This window comes from Nestor notabilis, unplaced genomic scaffold, assembly GCF_000696875.1.
Source record: "Nestor notabilis isolate BGI_N333 unplaced genomic scaffold, ASM69687v1 scaffold1937, whole genome shotgun sequence".
Classification (NCBI taxonomy): Eukaryota; Metazoa; Chordata; class Aves; order Psittaciformes; family Psittacidae; genus Nestor; species Nestor notabilis.
The window spans coordinates 1-19809 of NW_009935903.1; the positions used below are offsets into that span (position 1 = coordinate 1).

Below are 19809 nucleotides of genomic sequence, written 5' to 3' on the forward strand. Positions count from 1 at the left end.
CCGCGGGTGGTGAGGGTCACAGCCGCTTCGGTGGTGTTTAATTACCTGTGGTTAATTAATAGCATGGGGGGTGTGTTTGAGCTTTGCAGTGAAAGGAACCACGAGTTCCATTTTCAGTTTTCTTTTATTTTCCTTCTTAATTTCTCTGGTATAGTTGAGTGGCGTTGGACTGACCATTTTTGCTGTTTGTTTCTACTCATGAATGGATGGTTAGTCGTGGGTGCTAAAAATCAGGTGGTGAGCATAAATAAAACTCGGGATACAAAAACTTCAGCGTGTGCCGTTTTCTGAAATAGTCTGCATTCAGGATCGTGACACAGTTTTCTTAATGCAAATTTAAAAGCTGTTCAGGAAGCTGGTGCGTTTTACCAAGGAAGTTATCAGGTTCACAGAAGTTTGTGTGATGAATATCTGTCAGAGAAACTCCCTGAAACCGGCAGCTGAATGCAGTAAAGCGCTCTGCTTAAATTGGGTGATGCGGGTAGTCACTTTTTCCTGGTGTGATTTCAGCAGCTTTGACTGTGATCCAGTTGGTCTTCTCCGGAACTGGTGCTCTAACGAAGGCATCTAAACCAATAATCTTGGTTGGTTTTTGTTGACAGTTAGGCAATTGCAGTGAACTTTGGTTTTGTGTGTTGTAGTGGTGTATGTTTCACCTTCAGTTTAACAAATTTTTCTAGTGTTTTTAAAAGTTCTAGTAATGTTAGAAAATGATTATGTGATGAGTCCTTTTCCTCTGACTTGTTCAGTTTTATTGGGCATCGCCTATTCTGTGAAGAAAAGCTGTTGACTTTTTGTGGCCTATTCCATTTACTCTCTGGGTTTTCAAATACTGCTGCTCAGAAGGATGATGGATTGCGAGTGGTGGGTTTGAGGAACCAGTGATTATCTGATATGGGGCTTCCCGAGAAGAGTGATAGTGTGTGTGCATAGTTGTAGCTTATTAGTGCTCTAGTAGTAGGACCGCTCATCACAATGGGAAATTCGAGCTCTTTATGAGGGAGAAGGTTTATAAGTGCAGTAACCTGTTGAGTGTATTTAGGAGCTAGAAAAAGGTGGATTAATTGTTAAAGGACAGCAGAGCTCATGGAAGCTGCTGAGAGCTGGCAGAGGAGGAAGAGTAGGGCACAAGTCAGACAAAAGGAGCCTTCGGACATATATTGAATTATCTTGGTGTAAAAAATAACAGTGTAAAATAGGTCAGGTGATACTCAGAAGATTTGGTGCTTCACAGTTCTTCTCAAGGAGGCGTCTGCACAGGGAAGGGGGCACAAAGGCAGAAGTTTTTTCTAACTTTCCGTGCGTGGTTCAAGGAACTAAGAGAAATCAAGACTTTTCAGAGTTGTACTCAACTATTGCTACCTGAGTAGGTTAAACCTCCACCCAGGCCTGCACAGACAGTAACAGAAATAAAGGAGTCATGAGAGCATTGCAGAGGAAATACTTTTTCGGTGTGAGGTGCAGGTTCTTTATGAACAAGATGAAAGTTGTCAGTGGTTTGTTTCATTAGATGGTGGGATAGCTTTGGTATTGGGTAACTGTTGTTACTATAGAGTTCTGTGGATATTTGAAAATGAGGTGGTAGATGAAGGCTGCATGTAACTGTGTTACCCAGTTTCTTTCTAGCGATGCTACAGCAATACCTGTGTTAGCTTGCTGACAAAGATAAGACTCAGGTGAGGACAGCATGAACCTTCTTTAGCACTGGTGCAGGCTTAGGCTTCACAGCATTTTGAATGCATCTGTGTCCACATTCATTCTGTGAGGAAAAAGGTTTTAAGCTGAAGTATTGGGAAGCAGGAACAAACAGACATGATATCGCTGGAGAATCTAGCAGACAGAAGAGTAGCAACAGGTAAAAGAAAAGGAAATAATGCTGAAAGGACATCATCAACAGGAAATCTGGTCCGTTTTCTGTTGCAAGTGTTAAGAATGGCAAAGATTTTTAAGCTGTTGTCCCTTTGTGAGTACATATAGAAGCTATGTATCTCATCTATAAATTAACCTACTTGTAATAAACGTCATAAGCAACTGGCAAAATAATAAAATTTACTGAAACAGCTCTTCAACATGCAGAATAGAAACATGGCAGAACTAGTAAAGTAGTTCCTAAACAACAAAAAATGAGACTTGGAAGGAAATGTGTAATCTGCAGATACTTTTTTTAATGAAACTTAAAAGTAGTTGAATCATTGAACAGGTATAAAGCAAAGCGTATATTAAAATGTGGTGGATGGCCTCAAAGCATTTTACTATTTCCTGCACTGTTCTTGTGGTTCTTTTTCTTTCAGTGAAGAATCAGGTGCAAAAAGATGAAGGGTGATAAAAAAACAAGTGTTGGGTGCACCCAGGCCAGAGAGGTGATTGCGAGGAGAAAAGCAGAGCTAACCCCTCTGGGTTTACAGTGAGTTGGCTTTGGTTTTGCTGTCATCATGAAGCTAGCTTAATACACAGTCTCTCTGAAGCAGAGGCAGCTTAAAATGTGAGGGGTATTTCTGCTTTGTGTGGCTTTGGTGGTGTAACAAGTAAGCCCTGGTAGTATTCACATTCTTAGGTCAAGTACAGCTGAAGCTGAGCATCCACTTGTCCCTTGGTGCCTAGAAGCGTGTAAGTGATCTGCTTCGTTTTCCTGATTTATTGTGTAGGGGAAATACGTCTTTTTAGCCCATGGGTGCTACGCCAAGCAGTCCCCTCCTTGGAGGTGCCCAAAATAACCATCTGTGATGTTAGGATGAAAAACTCACCTGTTGCCTTTTTTTCTGAACATTCATCAGTGATGGTGTCACCCAGCCTTGTGGGGAAGAGGGACCATGCCTCAGCTCCGTAAGGACCTCTGTTTGTTCCTTGGACCTCACCCTTGGTGTCGCTGGCCTAGACCTCCCTCCCTCCTCTGGGGAAAGGACCAGCATGGGGGAAATGTGCTAAGCTGTCCTGTCATAGTGGCTGCAGAAGTCCTCAAAAGTAAAAATAAGAGTACACAGGGATGCATGAATAGAAAAGAAACGCCATTGCAGACTGGTTTTGCCAGTCTGGCAGTGCTGACTGGTGGCTTTGCTGCTGACACTTCCTCTCTCTGCTGCCCAGTGACCTGGTATCGTGTTGGCCCTGATGGTTAGAAATCATATGGACATTTCACAGGTGGCATCTTAGATTTTCAAAATTTGGCTAGGTGTCAGGTAGTTTTTTAAAGCACTGACTGAAAAGAAGTATCCTATTACTTTTTTATGTATTCAGTACATAACCCTATAATTATTTCAAAAACTACTTGTAAGCTTAATTGGCATATTCTCTCCTGTTTGCTTTACATCTTTGGAGAGTCTTTCACCAGATGAAAGTATCTAATTTTTAGTGGTGTTATTAAGTATCTCCTCTGTGAGGGACTCATTTACTGTTGAACCAGTTGGCAAAAATAAAGTTATTTCTAAGGGATGTGTCTAATCTTATTTTGCATGCTTGCTTATTTTAATTAATTTATTACATATGTCTAAACCAAAGTTGATGTTGAAATATTAACATGCAGCAAACTTCTCTATAAATGTTATAGCTTATGTCTGTGAAGACTGAGATACGGCTACATCCCTAATAGTAGATTTTGGAGATGCTTTTGGAAGATGACTGTTCCAAGTTCTTAGTTTTATGTCCTTTCTTTCACGTCAGATGGCATTCAGTGATAGGCATAGGAACAGTACTGTAGTTACTTTGCCTTATTAATCTAGTATTATTATTTATCTAGTTATTTGAGTATTTTTACTACTTTTCTGAAAGTGTAGCAACAGAAATGATAGCAAATGGAATCATTATGGAAGGAGTTACACTGGTTCAAAGAACTAATCAGAGCTTTAAAACCAAAAATAAGTAGATAAGACATTCTGTAGTTTTCTTTGTTCTGTGATTTAAATGTATATATTGCAATGATTTCATCCTTTTTTAGTACCTTACTGCCGTAATGATTAACTGGTCTCTATCTCCCTCCTTATTATCATTAGCAGAGGGAAATAGTTCTGTCTTTTATCTGTTCAAACTCAATAAAGCTGGAAACAGATATTTTGTTAAATGTTACTCCTTTTGGTAAATTAATTTCTATCTGTGTTGCCCTGTGACCTTTTCATCTCCACCAAGAACACTTGTGAAGGCTGCAGAGTGTGAAAGTACAGATTGTGTCTTTGATGTAGAGTTAATTTTAAAAGGAAAACACTAATGAATACCTTATCAAACACTGGAATATATTATTATTGCTGATTGTTACCTGAGGAAACTTTGCTAGGGGTAAATAAGTTAAAATATGTACATTTTCTTGAGAGAAGGATGCTGTGAACAGTTTTTAATTTTTTTTTTCACTTTCACAGTTCGCATCCTGCCTAAGTAGGCTGGGCTCTAAATTTTCTTTTTTCCCATGTCATTTTTTCCCAAGCATTTCTGTTGTAGAGTGTGTCTATATCAAGAATGGCACTACTGAAAGACACCTGCATTTGATGGAGTGGCGGTCTGCTGCTCCTTGCTCTGTGGAACAGCAGCCGCTGTGGAGAATTGTTTTCCCACAGCCTCACGGGTCTCTTCCCATCTTCTGTCCTGCCTTCTGCAGAAACCATTGGAACATGTTTTCTCTAATACATAAACCACAGGAGGGTTGAGTGAAGTGTCTTCTAAATAGGGTGGTAATTTAAGATTACCTCGAAACTTCACAATACAGAAAGCAGCTTTGTGTTCGCTTAGCCAGGCTAATCATAGGGAGCTTGTTACCTATGGTAAGTGCTACTTTACTGATGCGCTTAAACCAGCATGTTTCACGTCCTCAAAATTTCACAGGTTTCTGCATAGATGCAGTTTTTCAGCTACTCCTTAGCAGCTTGGGTCTTGCATTGTTAATTAAGAGAAGGCCTATGCCTCTGCCGTTGTGCTGCAGTTCAGTTTGGTGTAAGCCTGCTTGAGCTGGTCTGCTGCAGTGTGGAAGGCTGAATGCTTGGTGGGTTTGACCTCTGCAATGTATCATGCTCTCAGATTAGGGATCGTCCAAGTTGTACGGCAGGAGCTGCCCTGAGGTAGAGTGGCAGATTTTGCCTGGCAGTGCTTTTAAAAGATGAAAAAGTCTGTTGTTCTGGGGAATTTCTCAGTTTGCACTGAGTTTGTTTAGGTTTATTGACATTTTAAAATTAAATTTTGTGCATTGATGGTATGGTTTTCAATGCTTTCTCACAGAGGATTACTGAAATTGCAGATGGAGAAGACATGATCGTGTGGTTCTAACTTCAAGCTTGTCATGTAAAATACATGAAGTTTTCTCAAAGAGCCTTGTATGAACCCTACCTGTTGTATGAAAAGGGAAATGTAGAAGCTTTCACCCTAAGCGGTGGCTACTGACTGAGGTCCACCTCCTGTTATCTGGTTGATATTGTGTAGTGGCTGTAGTGTAACCAAAGTGTTCGTTGTGTAAGGTGGTGTTAAGGATTTTAAAGAATTCTGCTGGGAATGAGGAGGAAACCAAGGAGAAATACAAGGGTGTTGTCATTGCGGACCCAAAACCAGAGTAGTATCTGTTTGTTGTGGTGGTGTTACAGTGACTGGTACAATTTTTCTGATTAAAAAAATGAAAATTGGATTAAGTTTTACTCAACAAGAGTTAACTAGCTAAGCATTTTTCCCCTCAAACTTTGAGTAAAAGGCTTCTAGATGACCCGAGTTTAATTCTGCTTAGTTTGCATCTTTTTCTGTTATCTATGAGTGAACAAATACCACTCAGTCTTTTTTTCTGTGGAAATTCCAGATTTCCAGAGCGTATTAATAGATATTTACAGATTTTGGGACTGGGACCTAAGTTAGAAATAAAATTTTAGAAAACAAGGTCAAGCACTGAGGAAGCTCTCTACCTATTTGAATTTCAAATACCGATACTTGCAGCAAAAGTTTGCAGTCTACAGACGGAGTATGAGGCTTAGAAAGCATTTGTGAAAAAGTTCAGAAAGTGTAAATTTGTAGAGGGGTGAGTTTTTGCTAGTAGATTACATACCACAGACAGAGCTAATTTTCCGCAAATTATTTCAGCTGCTAGGCGTAGCGCAGAAGTTCTTCAGGAGGAAAATGAATGAGTCAGATTTCACATTGTACAGATAGTAAATTAGGTGCCAGGCCATGGATTCAAAGATTTCTGGTTTGTAGGAAGTGGAAAGGAAGAAGTTGATGGTAGTCAAAACTGGCTGCTAGAAACATATACAATTCAGCACAGCTGATGCTGTCAAGCAGTGGGCCAATGCCAGGGGTCAGTGGCAAGGGTTATAGACTTCTGTTTGTGCATATTATTTGGGTTAAACTCTGCCCACAGAAGAGGATGTTCAAATCCAGTATTTCTGAAGATAAATATTCTTTCCTCTCCTTTCACTGGTCTGAAACAGAGGTATCCAGTAAAATAAAGTCTTGCAAAGTAATAGTTTTCTCTGGTGTATATGTGCTTCTCTCCATGTAAATAAATCTTAAAAATGCAAATCAAAACTTAGTGAAACTATGTACAAGGAATATTTGAGTCTCCTGAGTCAGATGGTGAAAATGAAAGACAGTTTCAAATTAATTTTGAAATTTCAGTTTGAACTTGGGTGAAGCATTCACAGCAGCGTGTTATCGGATATTAAGGAAATGCAGGTCTATTAATCAGTGCATAATGTATTTATTTTAGGCATGCACTCGTGTCTTGCTTTCCCCAGAACAAATGTTTCTTCTGGGTTTACTTGAGGTATGTTTTCCCTATGTCAATTTATCTGCAGTTTGAAAGTTCTCATTTCTTTTCAATACAGCCTCATTAATAGCGTAGTAGTGTGTTAAATGGGTATTATTTTTTAAGGTTTTCAGAAGATTTCTCCTTTTATTACATTAATGTGTATTATCAGCACTGTCATCAGTTGTTCACATTGCCAGTATGCTGAGGGAAGCATTTGATACTAGACTATGAAGTGCGTTTGAAGAAATGTCCAGTGATACAAGCATTAAGCCACTTACAGCACTTTCAGATAAAAATCTTTATTTTCTTTTTTCCTTTTTCTTCTTTTTTTTTTTTTTTTAGTACACGCATCATGAATGAATCTGCCTCTAGTGGAAATGGTCAAGAGTTTGATGTATTTAGTGCTATGGACTGGAAGGATGGCATAGGTACTTTGCCAGGAAGTGACCTAAAGGTAAGATCCGTAATTTTTTTAGTAAGTGAAATAAAAATGTTAAATGCTGAAAGAATGCATTTCACAAGCTGGTGTGTAGGTACCTGCTGTTATGAATAAAACATGAATTTGCAGCTCGAGTTAAGAGCCTGTAGCCTGTTAGCTTTTAGCTCTGGAGTTTCTTGATTCAGTTTCTGGTGCTGGCACAGACAGCCATCATCCCCGTAGGAAGGCATAAATTAGCACTGCCTCACTATATAGACAGAAGTAATCAAGTGCACAAAATCCAAAAGAAATCTCAAAAGTGTGAAAATTTGGTCCACTTAGAGCATTGTATTACCATATCACTAAGAATCTTTATACGGTCATTGACTCTCAATGTCTCATATTCTTAGTTCTTTTTATTTCTAAAAATAGTTCATTTTTGCTGTGCTTTTGTCATGTGGGAGCCTAGAAAAATTAATCAAGTGAATGCTTCTGAGTTTGATTTAGTTTAGAAATTTGAATTACATTGGAATAGTACTTTCAATTACATTTTTCACTCTGGTTTTATTTTTTGAAGAAAATTGTAACAACTTTGTTTTCAAAGTATTTTTTATCTGATACTTTATACTGTGTCATCAGAAAATGTCCTCTGCTGCATTAGCTAAAAATACAGTTTTGATATTAAGAGACTTTCTTGTGCCTATTTCCTGTTGATGATAGTCAATATTTTCATATCATTCCATTTAGACTAACATTGATGAGTTTTCTCATAGTTTATTTTTTTAAAAAGGATCTCACAAGAAACTCTGTGTTTTTTAAAATAACTTTATATCTCTTGGTGCCTGATACAAGTTCTTTTGTTGGAGTCAAAAATGTTTGAAAATTGGGATGTTTATGTTGCGAGAGTGTGTTTGTGTTGAGGTTCTTTTGTTGTTGTTGGTTTTTATCTTATTCACAGAACCGTGGAATAGATTCACAGAATAATTTTTTTTGGAAAGGACCTCAGGGCCTTCTCCAGTATGGATTTGGTTATCTGCAGGGTTGGAGGTACCACACTCTGTCTGGGCAAACTGTTCCAGCATTAGTGATTTTCTTTTTTTTTTCCCTTTTATGGATACTTCATTGAAATTCACCTTTTGCAGCTTGTGCCTGTTGCCTCTTATCCTTTTCCTCTGCCCATCTGAGAAGAACCTGGCTCCATCCCTTTTATATCTTCCCATTAACTACAGGAAGACAGCAGTAAAATCTCTCCTTTTGTTCTTAGGACCAAGCAAACAAGTTCACTTAGCTTCTCCTTCCATGTCATCTGCTGTAGCTCCCACTTGTTTTGGTGGACATTTGCTGGACTTGCTGCAGTATGTCAGTGTCTCTCATGTACTGGACACAGTGGTATGGTCCCATCAGTGTTAAATCAAGAGGAATAATCAGTTCCCTTGACCTGCTGGCTACCTGCCTGCTAAAGTGGCCTTGGATGCTTGTGGCCACCTTTGCTGCCAGGACACATTGCTGACTCATGTTGAACTCTTAGGTTGTCTTGTGCAAAGCTGCTTTCAGATAGCTGCCCTCCAGGCTGTACTAGTGCACTGTGCTAGAGCTATGCTATCCCAGGTGCAGGGCCTTGTGTGTGCATTTGTAGACCTTCATGAGATCTCGTGGCCCATTTCTTCAGCATGTCGAGGGCTTTCTGAATCACAACCCTACCCTTCAGCTGCTCCCTCCAATTTGGTGATATGCTTTTGCTGCCGGTACACATACAGACGCCTTTCTTGTTGCCCTTGTTAGTTTCTTCTCCAGCTGAGGTTTGGGTTTCCTAATTTCATCATTGTACGCTGCAGCAATATCACTATATACCTTCTCTATGTAACATCTACCTTTTCACCACCTGCTTGCTTCATTTTCCATTTGAACTAAGACAGGAGTCCCTAGTTAATTCTTGTTGGCCTTCATCTACATTTGCTTAACTTTTCTTAACTTCGCTTAACTTCTTGCGCATTGGCATGCATCATTCTCCTGGTTTGAACTCCATGGAGAGATATCCAGATTTCCTGTGCCTCTTTACCCTTTAAAGCTGTCTTCAGTATGATCCTGCCAAGCAGATCTCTGAACAAGCCAAAATGTGCCTCTCCTGAAGTCCAGTGCTGTTTCAGTATTCATTTTGCTCACTTCTTTCAGGATTTCAGACTTCACCATCTCCTGGTTGATGCTGCCAAGGCTATTATCAGCCTCCTCATCCCTGACCAGTTCTGGGCTTTTTACTTTTTTTTTAAAGTCCAGGCTTTTAAAATTCCTTTCTGTTTTAATAAGCAACATGGTGTGAAAGACAACCATAATATCTAAATGTTCACAGGATACAAATGTTTAAAGGGAACAAAACGGGAAGATAAAACAATATCATATAAATCACTGGTGCCTGCTTTATTCAGTTCCGGTTACTCTGTGTCAAAAGAAACAAAACCAAAGCGAAGTTTAGGTCATTAGTTAGATGAGGAATGGGAGGGCTTCCATACAAAGTGAGGAAAGAGACCAGGAGGTGTAGCTGAGAATAACGTCAAGAAATCACGTAAGAAGGTTCTTACTTATGTCCTGTTCATGAAAAGCATGAGCTTCATTTTAAGATTGCACTTCTGTTCGTTGTTTGTTTGGGTTTTTTTGTTTGCTTCGTTGGGGTTTTTTTTTTGGGGGGTGGGGAGGTGTTTGTGGTGTTTTTCAGTTTTTCATTTTTATTTGGAAATTAAACTTCTTATTTTTGGACAAAGATTCTTTGATCCAGCCATTAGGGAAGACACAGTCAGGGATGTAATGGTAATGTACCCAGAATGATGAAAGAGATAGGCCAGGCAGCTCATTCTGGTCGTTTTGTTTGGGTTTTTTTTAATATATAAAAGCAAGGGGCTACTCAATTAAATTGAAATTGAGTCATTCCAACACTGACGGAAGGAAAAATATTTTCTAGCAATGCAGAATTAGCCTGAAGAGATCACTGGACCAGGGAGCACCAAGACTCAGTGAAAGACTAGTCATTTATATAGATACCAAAATAATTTGAGCTGTTAGAATAGTAAGGGTTTTTAAGCTTTTGAGATAATTGTAACAACTCATTTTTCAGGGCTGCTTCGGAATACTCATGGTTGAAACGGTGACTAATCTCTTGAAACTGTAGCTGTGATCATGGAAAATATGTTCTGCTCTGTAGAATTCTCAGAATAGGGTTAATGTGGATGGTTTACCTGAACTGTCCTGATACCAAGAGGATTTTAATACTGTGTCCTGAACCTAAAGAAAATGGCCTTACATAGCAGTTAGTTCTTGTAAGCTTGCATGTGCCTTTCAAAAATTATAATAGACTTATTCCAGTAAAGATATTAAACCATTGCCATGTATTTACATTGAAATGCAATTGAAAAATCCGGTGAAAACACTATAGCAAGATGCACAAATCCAAAGATTACAGTTAGGTAATAGATTAGAGTGCTTGTGGTTTTTATAATAATAAGCAATAGCTGAACTATTCATTGTAGACAATGTGTTGCTTACATTCTCACATTTAGTCCCTTTTCTTCATAGAATGTTGGGGAAAACCGTCTTTGAACACACAGATTTGCTAAACTGCATCTTGTGAGCATGCTTTAAGTTAAACGTACACCAAAACTTTGAAATGCTACTTTTTAATATTGACATTTTGGGAGTTACCTACTCGAGGTTCTTATTTTTAGTCATGTAAGTCATGTGGCATTTGCTTGTCTTTACTGCTTGCATGATGAAGCTTCATGCTTCTTTTTACATACGCACTTTTAAAGAAATCTCTTTCTTGTGTGCTGTATTAATATCCAGCCTTCTCAGGTTATATGGTAGGTGTATCCGAGCAACTGTTCTTTTTAAGAACCACTTCGTTTTTGTGAATATAATTTCCTCTATGAACTATTGTAAATAGTGTAAAATGCTTGAAACACAAATAACTTTTCTCAGTATTTTCTTATTGCTTAAATTTAGTTTTTCTTATGATACAGAAGAACAACTAAATCAGAAACAGGAAAATGCGTTACTTTTTGTTACACAGTCCGATGGGCAGTTTCATGTCTACCAGACGTTTCTGCACCAGAGGGCACTCACTTCTCAGTCTCATCAAAGCAAGGGAACCAGGTCAGGCTCCAGACCTCCATTCTCAGCCATGCCATATTCTCACATGCCTACATCTGTTTCCACATCGGTAAAATGCTGGAAATGTTCTTTTCCTATTAGTTTAGGCAGTGTTAATGGTTAGATTTTTGTCACCTGTAGTTGGAGAAGGCTGTAGAAATACATTCTCACACAGATTTTGTTAAACCTTTTTAGCACAAATAGTCATAAAATAGTTAATACTCCTTGAATGCTGCTTTGAGCATGCTGTGCGACAGGTTGTGGAAAACGCTAGAATTTCAAATTATGGGGGGGATAGGGAGAACTAAAAATTGTACAGTATGATGCATCAAAGACTGAGAACAAAAATTTTAGCACTGTATATTAGTTCTTTGAAGATGTTTAAATAAACCAGAAAACTTGAATTCCAGTAGAGTTTAAAATAGTTTACAAATTACAGAATGCCTTCATGTGGCAGGCTAAGTAATGTATGCTCATCTGAAAAACATCAGTGCTTACCAGTTACTCTGCATGGTGTGAATGTAAATGTGAAATACACTTCTCTCTTCTCTTTTTTCTTTTTTTTTTTTGTCTCTGTGCTGAGTGCACACAGTAACACCATCACTTCAAGATTTAAATGTACTCATTAAATTGGAAAAGCTGTAATAATTTACAGTCACTTCCTACTGCAGTGACAGAAGTTTATGAAGTACTTCGTAATGAGTTTTCTAGTGCCTGTGTTTGGAAAGTGAGCTGTTATATACTGCATAGACAGAATTTTGGTCATTATTTCCAGCTTGCAAATTGTGCTTGAAGGGAAAGAAAAAGAAAAAAAAAAAGATGATGAAGAAATTAAATAAATAAATAAAGTTGGGCAGCTAATACCGTAGGAAACCAACTATAATAGTGGACCATGAATGGTGGAATAATGGTTACTGGTGTTTGGTATTTCCAGCTGCACTGTACAGAACGTAATGGTAATTCAGAGTGCTGTGTTTCTGGATGCATATGTACAACAACTCAAGGCATTAAGGTACATTCATCCACCTGCCCATTCTGAAATTGCATTCAAGCTTGCTTGAAATAATTAACATTTTGAAAACACTTTTTTTTCCTCACATGATTGTGTGTCAGAAATACCAGTAGTGTCTCAGGCAATAACTAAGTACTGTGCTTTCTTAGCACAGTGGTATTTCATTGGCATTGGTTTCTGGTTAAAACTTTGTATTGTCACAAAATGATTTTGCCTTATTTTAAAAAAGAAAAGAAAGGAATTTTTGCTATTAATATCACTAAAAGTCCAAAGCCGAGAAATGCCAGAATTAGATTTACCTTTGAATCTTTAGTTGGGCTTCCTTATGTGTAGTTGTGGTAGAGTCTTCACTTAGGTGGTCACGTGCTATTTTACTACAAAATGTACTGTGTCATTTGCTGTGGATGCTTTTAGACTTGTAAATAACTGGGCAGAGGGTTTCAGGAAGGAAAAGGAATAATTTTGTGATTAATGCAGGTAAATACCACACAGGAAAGCTTAGTGCAGCACTTGCTTCTACCACAGCTTTCCTGTGTGGGCTGAACAACTTACTAGAGCCAAAACTTTGGCAGGTAGCCATTAATTTTTTATTTGTATCTTGCTTGGGTTCCCCATGAGGTATTAGTGTTTGCCATTTAGAAATATTATGGCCAAAATAACTTGGAGAGGGTTGCTTTTTAGGTCAACTTCTGGATCAGTAAGTGTCATCTTGGCAGGCCTTGACTTCTGGCTCTGTCGCTGATGTATATGTCACCTTAAGAAAGTCTGTTTAGCTGCAATTTCCCACTCAAGTGGAGATAATAAGGCAGACTGAGTTTGCAGTGGAGAGAAATCATTGAGAAGCCCTCTGGTACTAAGATAATTCTTGAGCATTCAGGGTGGAGGGCGGGGTTTGAAGGAGCCTGAGGAATGTCTAAGAATGAAGTAGACAAGCATTAATGCAAAGACGAGTGGGGTATCAGCAGTTTGCTGGGGAAACGTCAGTCTGTCTTGCTAAAGATGTATGTTTTCTGATGGTGCCTAAGCTTTCAGTTCAGAAGTGATGAGACAATATTCCTTTTTTCTTTTTTTAAGGTTGTAATATGATAATAATCCTTTCCTGCTTGTGCCTGCCCAGATAGGAAGAAACCTTTCCTTTTGGATGGAAATTGTTCTCTCTACTCTGTTACTTCAGGATTAGCCTATTGCAGTGTAACCGAAGCATCTTAAAACCAATCAAAGATTGCTGCTGACAGCATCATCCCAGTGAGGGGAGGTCTGGCCCTGCCCCTTGGTCATGGTGTGGAATTTAATCTCTGACAGTTATGATCTAGGGAGCCCTGAACAGCCTGGGATCCTACTTAAAGTTGTTTGTCTTTAGCCGTACTTACAGAGCAGGAGCGTGCTGCAGGATCCCTTCTCATCATTAGTGAAGAGGAATAGTCAGGTGCAGGGACACATCCCCCTAACCTTCTTTATAACTGAAAAAGTCAAAATTTTGTGACCAGGCAAGCATGAGGGGTCACATGCTTACTGAGTGCTTTGAAATAAGCTGGGAGCAAAATACGCAGAAGGATGAAGAGCTAGGGAGAGATACTTTTATTTTATTTTGTAAGTGGCTGAGAACAGATTTTGTTTCAGAAATTACTTTGCACTGCATTGTAACAGTAATTGCTAGAGTGCCTAAAGCTTTTTTAGATACATGCTCTTTGTTATTTCAGTGGGGTTTTTTTACAAGAAAATAAATACTCATTCTACTTTCAAACTGTGCAGAGTAAATAAGACTAGCTTTACTGCTTGAAGAAAGAGCATAAAAATAACCAACAGCTGCCTCATTTTCTCAATGCTATCCAGCCCCTGCCTGGGGCAGGGGGTCTCTGGAAAAAATAGTATGTGATCATGCAAGTAAAGACTTTATCATACCTACACAGAAGAGGAGAATGGTTGAATGGACAAGTTGTGGCATTTACTAAGTTATTCAACTTCAGTAATATGTAAAAAAATAGTTTGGCTTATAGCAGGATGTGGTTGGACAATACAATGTCTATAGGCGATTCCTTTGCTTTAAATAGAGGAGGAGCTTTACGATGCCAGAAAGGCTCTGATTTATCTGAGCAGTCCTACTGAAATCACTGTACGGTGATTAAAATCAAAAATGATGGTAACTGCTTGCTAACCAGAGATCTAAGTGTAGTTCTTTGGCTTGTATCACTGTGCAGTCCCAGTTGTTGGTCCTCTTGGCAGGCTGCTATATAACTGCTACTTTAAGTGTAGTTACTTCATGGGCATAAAAGAGTGTTTACTCAATTTACTTTCGTTTTGGGTAATACAAATTTTGCAGGGCCCTTCTGAGCTAGTCCACACTCACACTGTTGTGGGGGTCAAGATAAGTTTTGTTCTTAAGGTTAACTGTCAGAATGCAGCAGTTGTCTTCATTGCAATGCACTCTTTGTCCTTAACTTGCCCAGTAGATGGTACTGTTGTCTGTTTTTTCTAATTTATTTTAAAGCTATACATAAAGATGCGTAGGTTTTTCTGTTCCTTTTTGTCCTTTGCACTTCAATTGTTCTTCCTTTTTCTTCCTTTTCCTTACTGCCTGTTCTCCCAAAATGTATTTTTATCTTGTATGAAACAATAGCAGCCTTTATTCTTATTTGATCTCTGTGGGTACTGATGAGACCTTATATACTCTTAAAAGGGCACAAGTAACAGCAAACAGAGATAGTTTGATCTTTCTTGCTCTGAATTAGACACATGCAACAGCAGGAACTTAATTTGAAACTAGATTGTATGTATTTCTTCCCAATAGGTTTGCATTTCTAAGAATTAATCTGCAATATGATAGACATTTCACATTGTTTGCAATTTTATTTTTATCCCGTGTAGTGACAAATGCACAGAGTATTTCTGTGAAATGTGGAGAAAGAACTGAAAGCCCTTTCAACATAAAATTCCCCCTACATAAAACTACAGAGTGCCTTCCAGTCTGCATGGTAAGGCAAAGGATTTCCATTAGAAACTGAAAGGTTCTAAAGCCACTGGAGGAGGGACAGCAGAAGTCCACAAGAAGAACAGAAGGAGCTTGCGCTTAGCCTAATAAAATTAAGTTTCAGGATAATAATTCCTTGCTTCAAACATATACCCATAGTAAGCGCTGGGGTACTAGAGCTATGTAATCCATAGGGTTATGAAAAATTGGATATAAACTGGCAACGAATAGATGTAAATGAAAAGTTAGAAGAAGGTTTTTTGAGAAAGAAATTCAGGAATGGACACTCAGTAGAGCCACTGGTAACAGAAAACTGACTGTTTCTCCATTGCAGCTCAAACATTTATGAAATACCATATGCGGTACTATTGCCTGCAGTAAACAAAGGCTTCATCTCAGTGACTTAACGATATTTGTTCCAATCCTGTATAAAATTTAACGCAATTTTAATTTTTTTAGAATGTGTATTCATAGTAATTTTGATCCCTGTGGAAGAACTTAGCATGTGTATAGGCATAAATTGTTCAGAAAGTATTTATGATGTTTGATTATTATTTATTTAAGCCTTCATTTCCCTCAGTGTGTTCTGTATTTGTTCTATGAATATTAAAATGTTCCTGGGGATTGAATTAACTGTCATCTAAGCTGAAATCCTGGTATATCAGGGCATCGTTTCCTCAGAATGTGAAAATGTATCTCAGCTCTTGAGTGGAAGGAATCTCTAATGATGTTTAGATGGAAGCTACTGTTTAATTCCCTTTTGATCCTTGTGGAAACTTTTAAACAAGGCAGCTAAGTAAGTTCTGTGTTGTAGACTTACTCACTAACAGTTGGATTCATCCTGCCAGCTCAGTTTATGATATATTTGTGTTAAAAGACCATTGGCTTAATTGGGTGGCATAGAAAATTATCCTCCTAAGAGGTTACTTAAAATTTGCAAACAGGCATTTGACAAATTCAAATGGATTGAATTCATACCCAACAAGCTTTATAACTTACTCTCTTTTAAGCACTGACGTGACAAAAATCAGGTTTCTTTGTGAGATAATTGTATTTGATAATGGCCTGAATTTGTTTCTATCAATGGGAATTTTACTGTTTGCCTTAATAAAGACAGGTTTAAAGAAAATCCCTTCATTCAGTGCAAATTTATACATTTACTTCAGGAGTTTTGTGACTTAAACCTGAATTTTTACGTCTCAGAAAGCTATGGATCCATCTTCAAAGGTAGCTCAATGGCACTGTTTCTTCCCTCTGTATCACCTGCTGCAAACTTCCAGACTGTCAAGACACCTAGGGAAATATATGGGAGGACTGCTCTTAATATATTTTGCCTTGGGTCACCAAAAATAGAGGAAATGTTATGACAGAACCTTTTTTTTTTTTTTTCTCCTTACTTTCTAAGTAGAAGCTGCTTACAAAAGTGCTAATTTTTTTTCATAGACACATAAACCACGATTACTCTAGCTCCCTTTTGTCACATTTCCAACAGTAGATACTAGCTGGCACATTGCTCTGGCAGCTGTTATCCTGTGATGGCTTTGTGCAACATGCTGCTCTGTTCATCTGTGGAGCCCGGTTTTAAGCAATTAACCTCTGTCACAAGTTTTTCGTTGCTTTTTCTCCCCAGCTAAAACCAGAGTCCCACTCCCCAGGTTTGAACCATTTTTCTGGTCAGCTGTGGAGAGCTCAGCACGCACATTAATGCTAAAGCTGTAGTTAGGGAAGCAATGAACAAAAGCAGACACATCTCCTTCAAGTCTTTGTCCAAACAGGAGCTGGAGGCCTCTGACACTGATAAAGGGGAGGCTGTGGGCAAAAGCAGGAGACAGAGAGGTCAGATGAGGCAGTGGCACAGCCCTGTTGTTGTGTTCTCCTGCCTGCTAAGGACTGACTGGCTATTCTCCGTCACTGCGTCCATCTTGGTGTTGTAGCCCAACTGTTGAAGAGCTGCTTCCTTAATGGTTTGGCTCTTGCTGCCAAGAACACCCTCCAGTGAAAGGGTAGCTGGGATCAGCCTTCCCTGCAATCATCAGTCTTTCATCATGTTTAATGCCTGTCAGTCAGCCATCTGAAGCAAGAAGGGCTGGCGGGTCACTGCACTAGCCAGGGTGACATCCTTATGTACCACAGGAGGCCACAGTGGAGGAGGAACGTATGCATAGTGTCAGGGCTGAACATTGATCAGATCATACAGAAATATCATAGGTATTAATTGGACTGCTCAGAAATACCTTTGGTGTACAGATGTTCTGGCTGATTATATATGAAGGTACAGGCGAGTGTTTCCAGAAGTCAGTAACCTCCCTGTGGCCTCTCAGTTGGTAGGCTGCAGCGCCATGTTTTAGTCTGTGCTCACAGCGTGTTTGCTAGGCCAGCTTTTGCAGAGTTAAAGCCTTTGGAAGCAAGGAAGGTTTTCCTCCTGGCATCCACCTCTTCTAGTGGCAGCAAAGCACCAATAGCAAAAATGAGCGTAACCAAATAGCAAAAATGAGCATAACCAAAATAGGAACCAGGCTGGGTACATAAGTCAGCTATAAGACACAAAGATCCTCTTCTGAATGGTAACTTCTGTTCTTTACATGGAACAACATGAAAGTCTGTCCACAAACTAGAGTATAAGCATATGGTGTTACTGCCTTCAGTTCAAAGCTGAACTCCTGGACTTTCAGTCCAGATGGACATATCAACAGTTGCGTACCTGTTCTGAGCATTGTCATAACAAGTAAAAATCTTGGCTGCAGAAGTCTTATGACTGTGAGAGGTCCTCCTCTTCTTCCTCTCCCTCCCCTCAGCTTACTTCTGAGCTGCTCACATTGCTTCTTTGCAAATGCTGAAGTTGGAAGGACTGTATTAGTGAAAGCACACTATTGTGGTATATATGCATGAGGCTTACCTTTGCTTTCAGTCAGAATGGCTTTTTTTCAGTACTATAGCATAGCAGGGTCCAATTCATCCTGCAGCCTCCGGAGGCACAGAGAAAGTCAGTGTAGTGCCAGGCAATTGTTCCTCTTCTCATTTTCCCAGGTGAAGTTGCCTGACCAGAGAAACAGAAAGGGGCTTCATGCTGCTGCCCTTAAGGAATATTCTCACACATGGGTGCTGTGGAATTTGAAAAGACTCTCAGGTGTAATGATTGTTGATCTCCATTGATGAGAGCATCTCACTGTTAGAGACCTGTCCTCTGTGGCAAAGTTCAGAGAGATACACCCCTTCACTGTTCAGTCAGGGACAAAATGCTGCCTTGAGTTCAACATGTGTAACCAGCTGGGCCTGCAAACAACGTAGTGACTGGAAAGCTGAAGTTTATTTTCATCTGGTAGTGCTGTAATCATTACAGCATTTGGAAGATGCTTTTCTGCTGGCAGCAGAATGGCTATATCTCCCAGTGCTCCTGTGTAAGCACAGCATGTGGGGTATTGTTGAGCCTTGCTTCTGGCTGACAGTAATACCATGTTCAGCATGTAATTAAACAGCTCATAAACTGCCTTGAGATGTTTGTTTATGTGCACTTTACAGTGGAGAAGTACTGTGTTTTCAGAGGATGCTGAGATTTCTGTAGGCTGTGAAGCATTTGTATTTGACAATCAGTTCCCTTTTCCTTAACAAAAATACTCAAGGAGCAGAGTGTGTTATTTTGCTGGCAATGAAAAGCATATAGTTAGGAGATTTTCCCATGAAATTCTGTTACTGATTTTTGGATTATTGTGTGTGCATGTGGAGGCATTTATAGCATTATCAATTGCAAATTAATATTTTTAGTAACAAAATGAGTTTGCATTTTGCTTGATAGAAACGACAAAGGCTGGTTTCCAGTTTCTTGGGGATAAGTAGATACACATAGAAATTAGGTAATATGGTGAGGACACTGTGTAAAAACTATTTTGGTGAATAGAAGAAGATGCTGTAAGAGAGTATTAGTGAATTTTTATTATCTTCTATGGCATTTGTTTTATCTTACAGTTTAGAGTGAATGAATTTGGGGCCCTGGAAGTGATTACAGATGAGACTGAGATGGAAAGTGTTAAAAAGGCAACTGCTACCACTACCTGGATGGTTCCAACTGCTCAAGAAGGTCAGTTAAGAGGTGATAGAAATTTTCTGTGAAAGACTGTATTTTGTTAATATATTGGTTTTTCTTGAAAGATTGCCCTGCAAAATAAAAACAAACAGACAAACCAACCTTATTTGCTTTAATTGCCAGGGTGTCTCTGATTTTACTTGTTTATTGGAGTGTTAGTAAGTATGAAAAGAAATACATTTTAAGTTTAAAGGAAATAATTCCACTGTTCAATTGCCATCGTGTTTTTTTCTAACAGTAACTTTTTCTAAGTTTAGAATTGGTATTTTCTCCCTCTGTCAGATTTGCAAAATAGTAAATTTCTTACTTTTAAATTACTGAGGATTTTTCAGATGTTATTTTTGTTGAACTGGTTCACCAGTCTGCCCACAGACTTTACTAACTGCCTACAGTTCATTTGTGACTGAAACACTGTGCAGTGTAAACTGCCTTCGCATGATACTGGCTGCTGCTCAGCTGCTACCACTTATGTCAATGTGTTTGCACT

The 19809-nt window shown here is 38.9% G+C and overlaps 1 protein-coding gene across 1 annotated transcript in view; it reads left to right on the forward strand.

The window, feature by feature from the left end:
• Positions 1-7054: 7054 nt before the first annotated feature.
• Positions 7055-19809, forward strand: part of L3MBTL3 (l(3)mbt-like 3 (Drosophila)) — a 69336-nt gene continuing 56581 nt past the window's right edge. The window contains exons 1-2 of the mRNA XM_010018046.1: positions 7055-7160; positions 19205-19316. Of these exons, the coding sequence (XP_010016348.1) occupies positions 7059-7160; positions 19205-19316 (214 nt within the window). The 5' untranslated portion in view covers positions 7055-7058. The remainder of the gene's footprint in view (positions 7161-19204; positions 19317-19809) is intronic.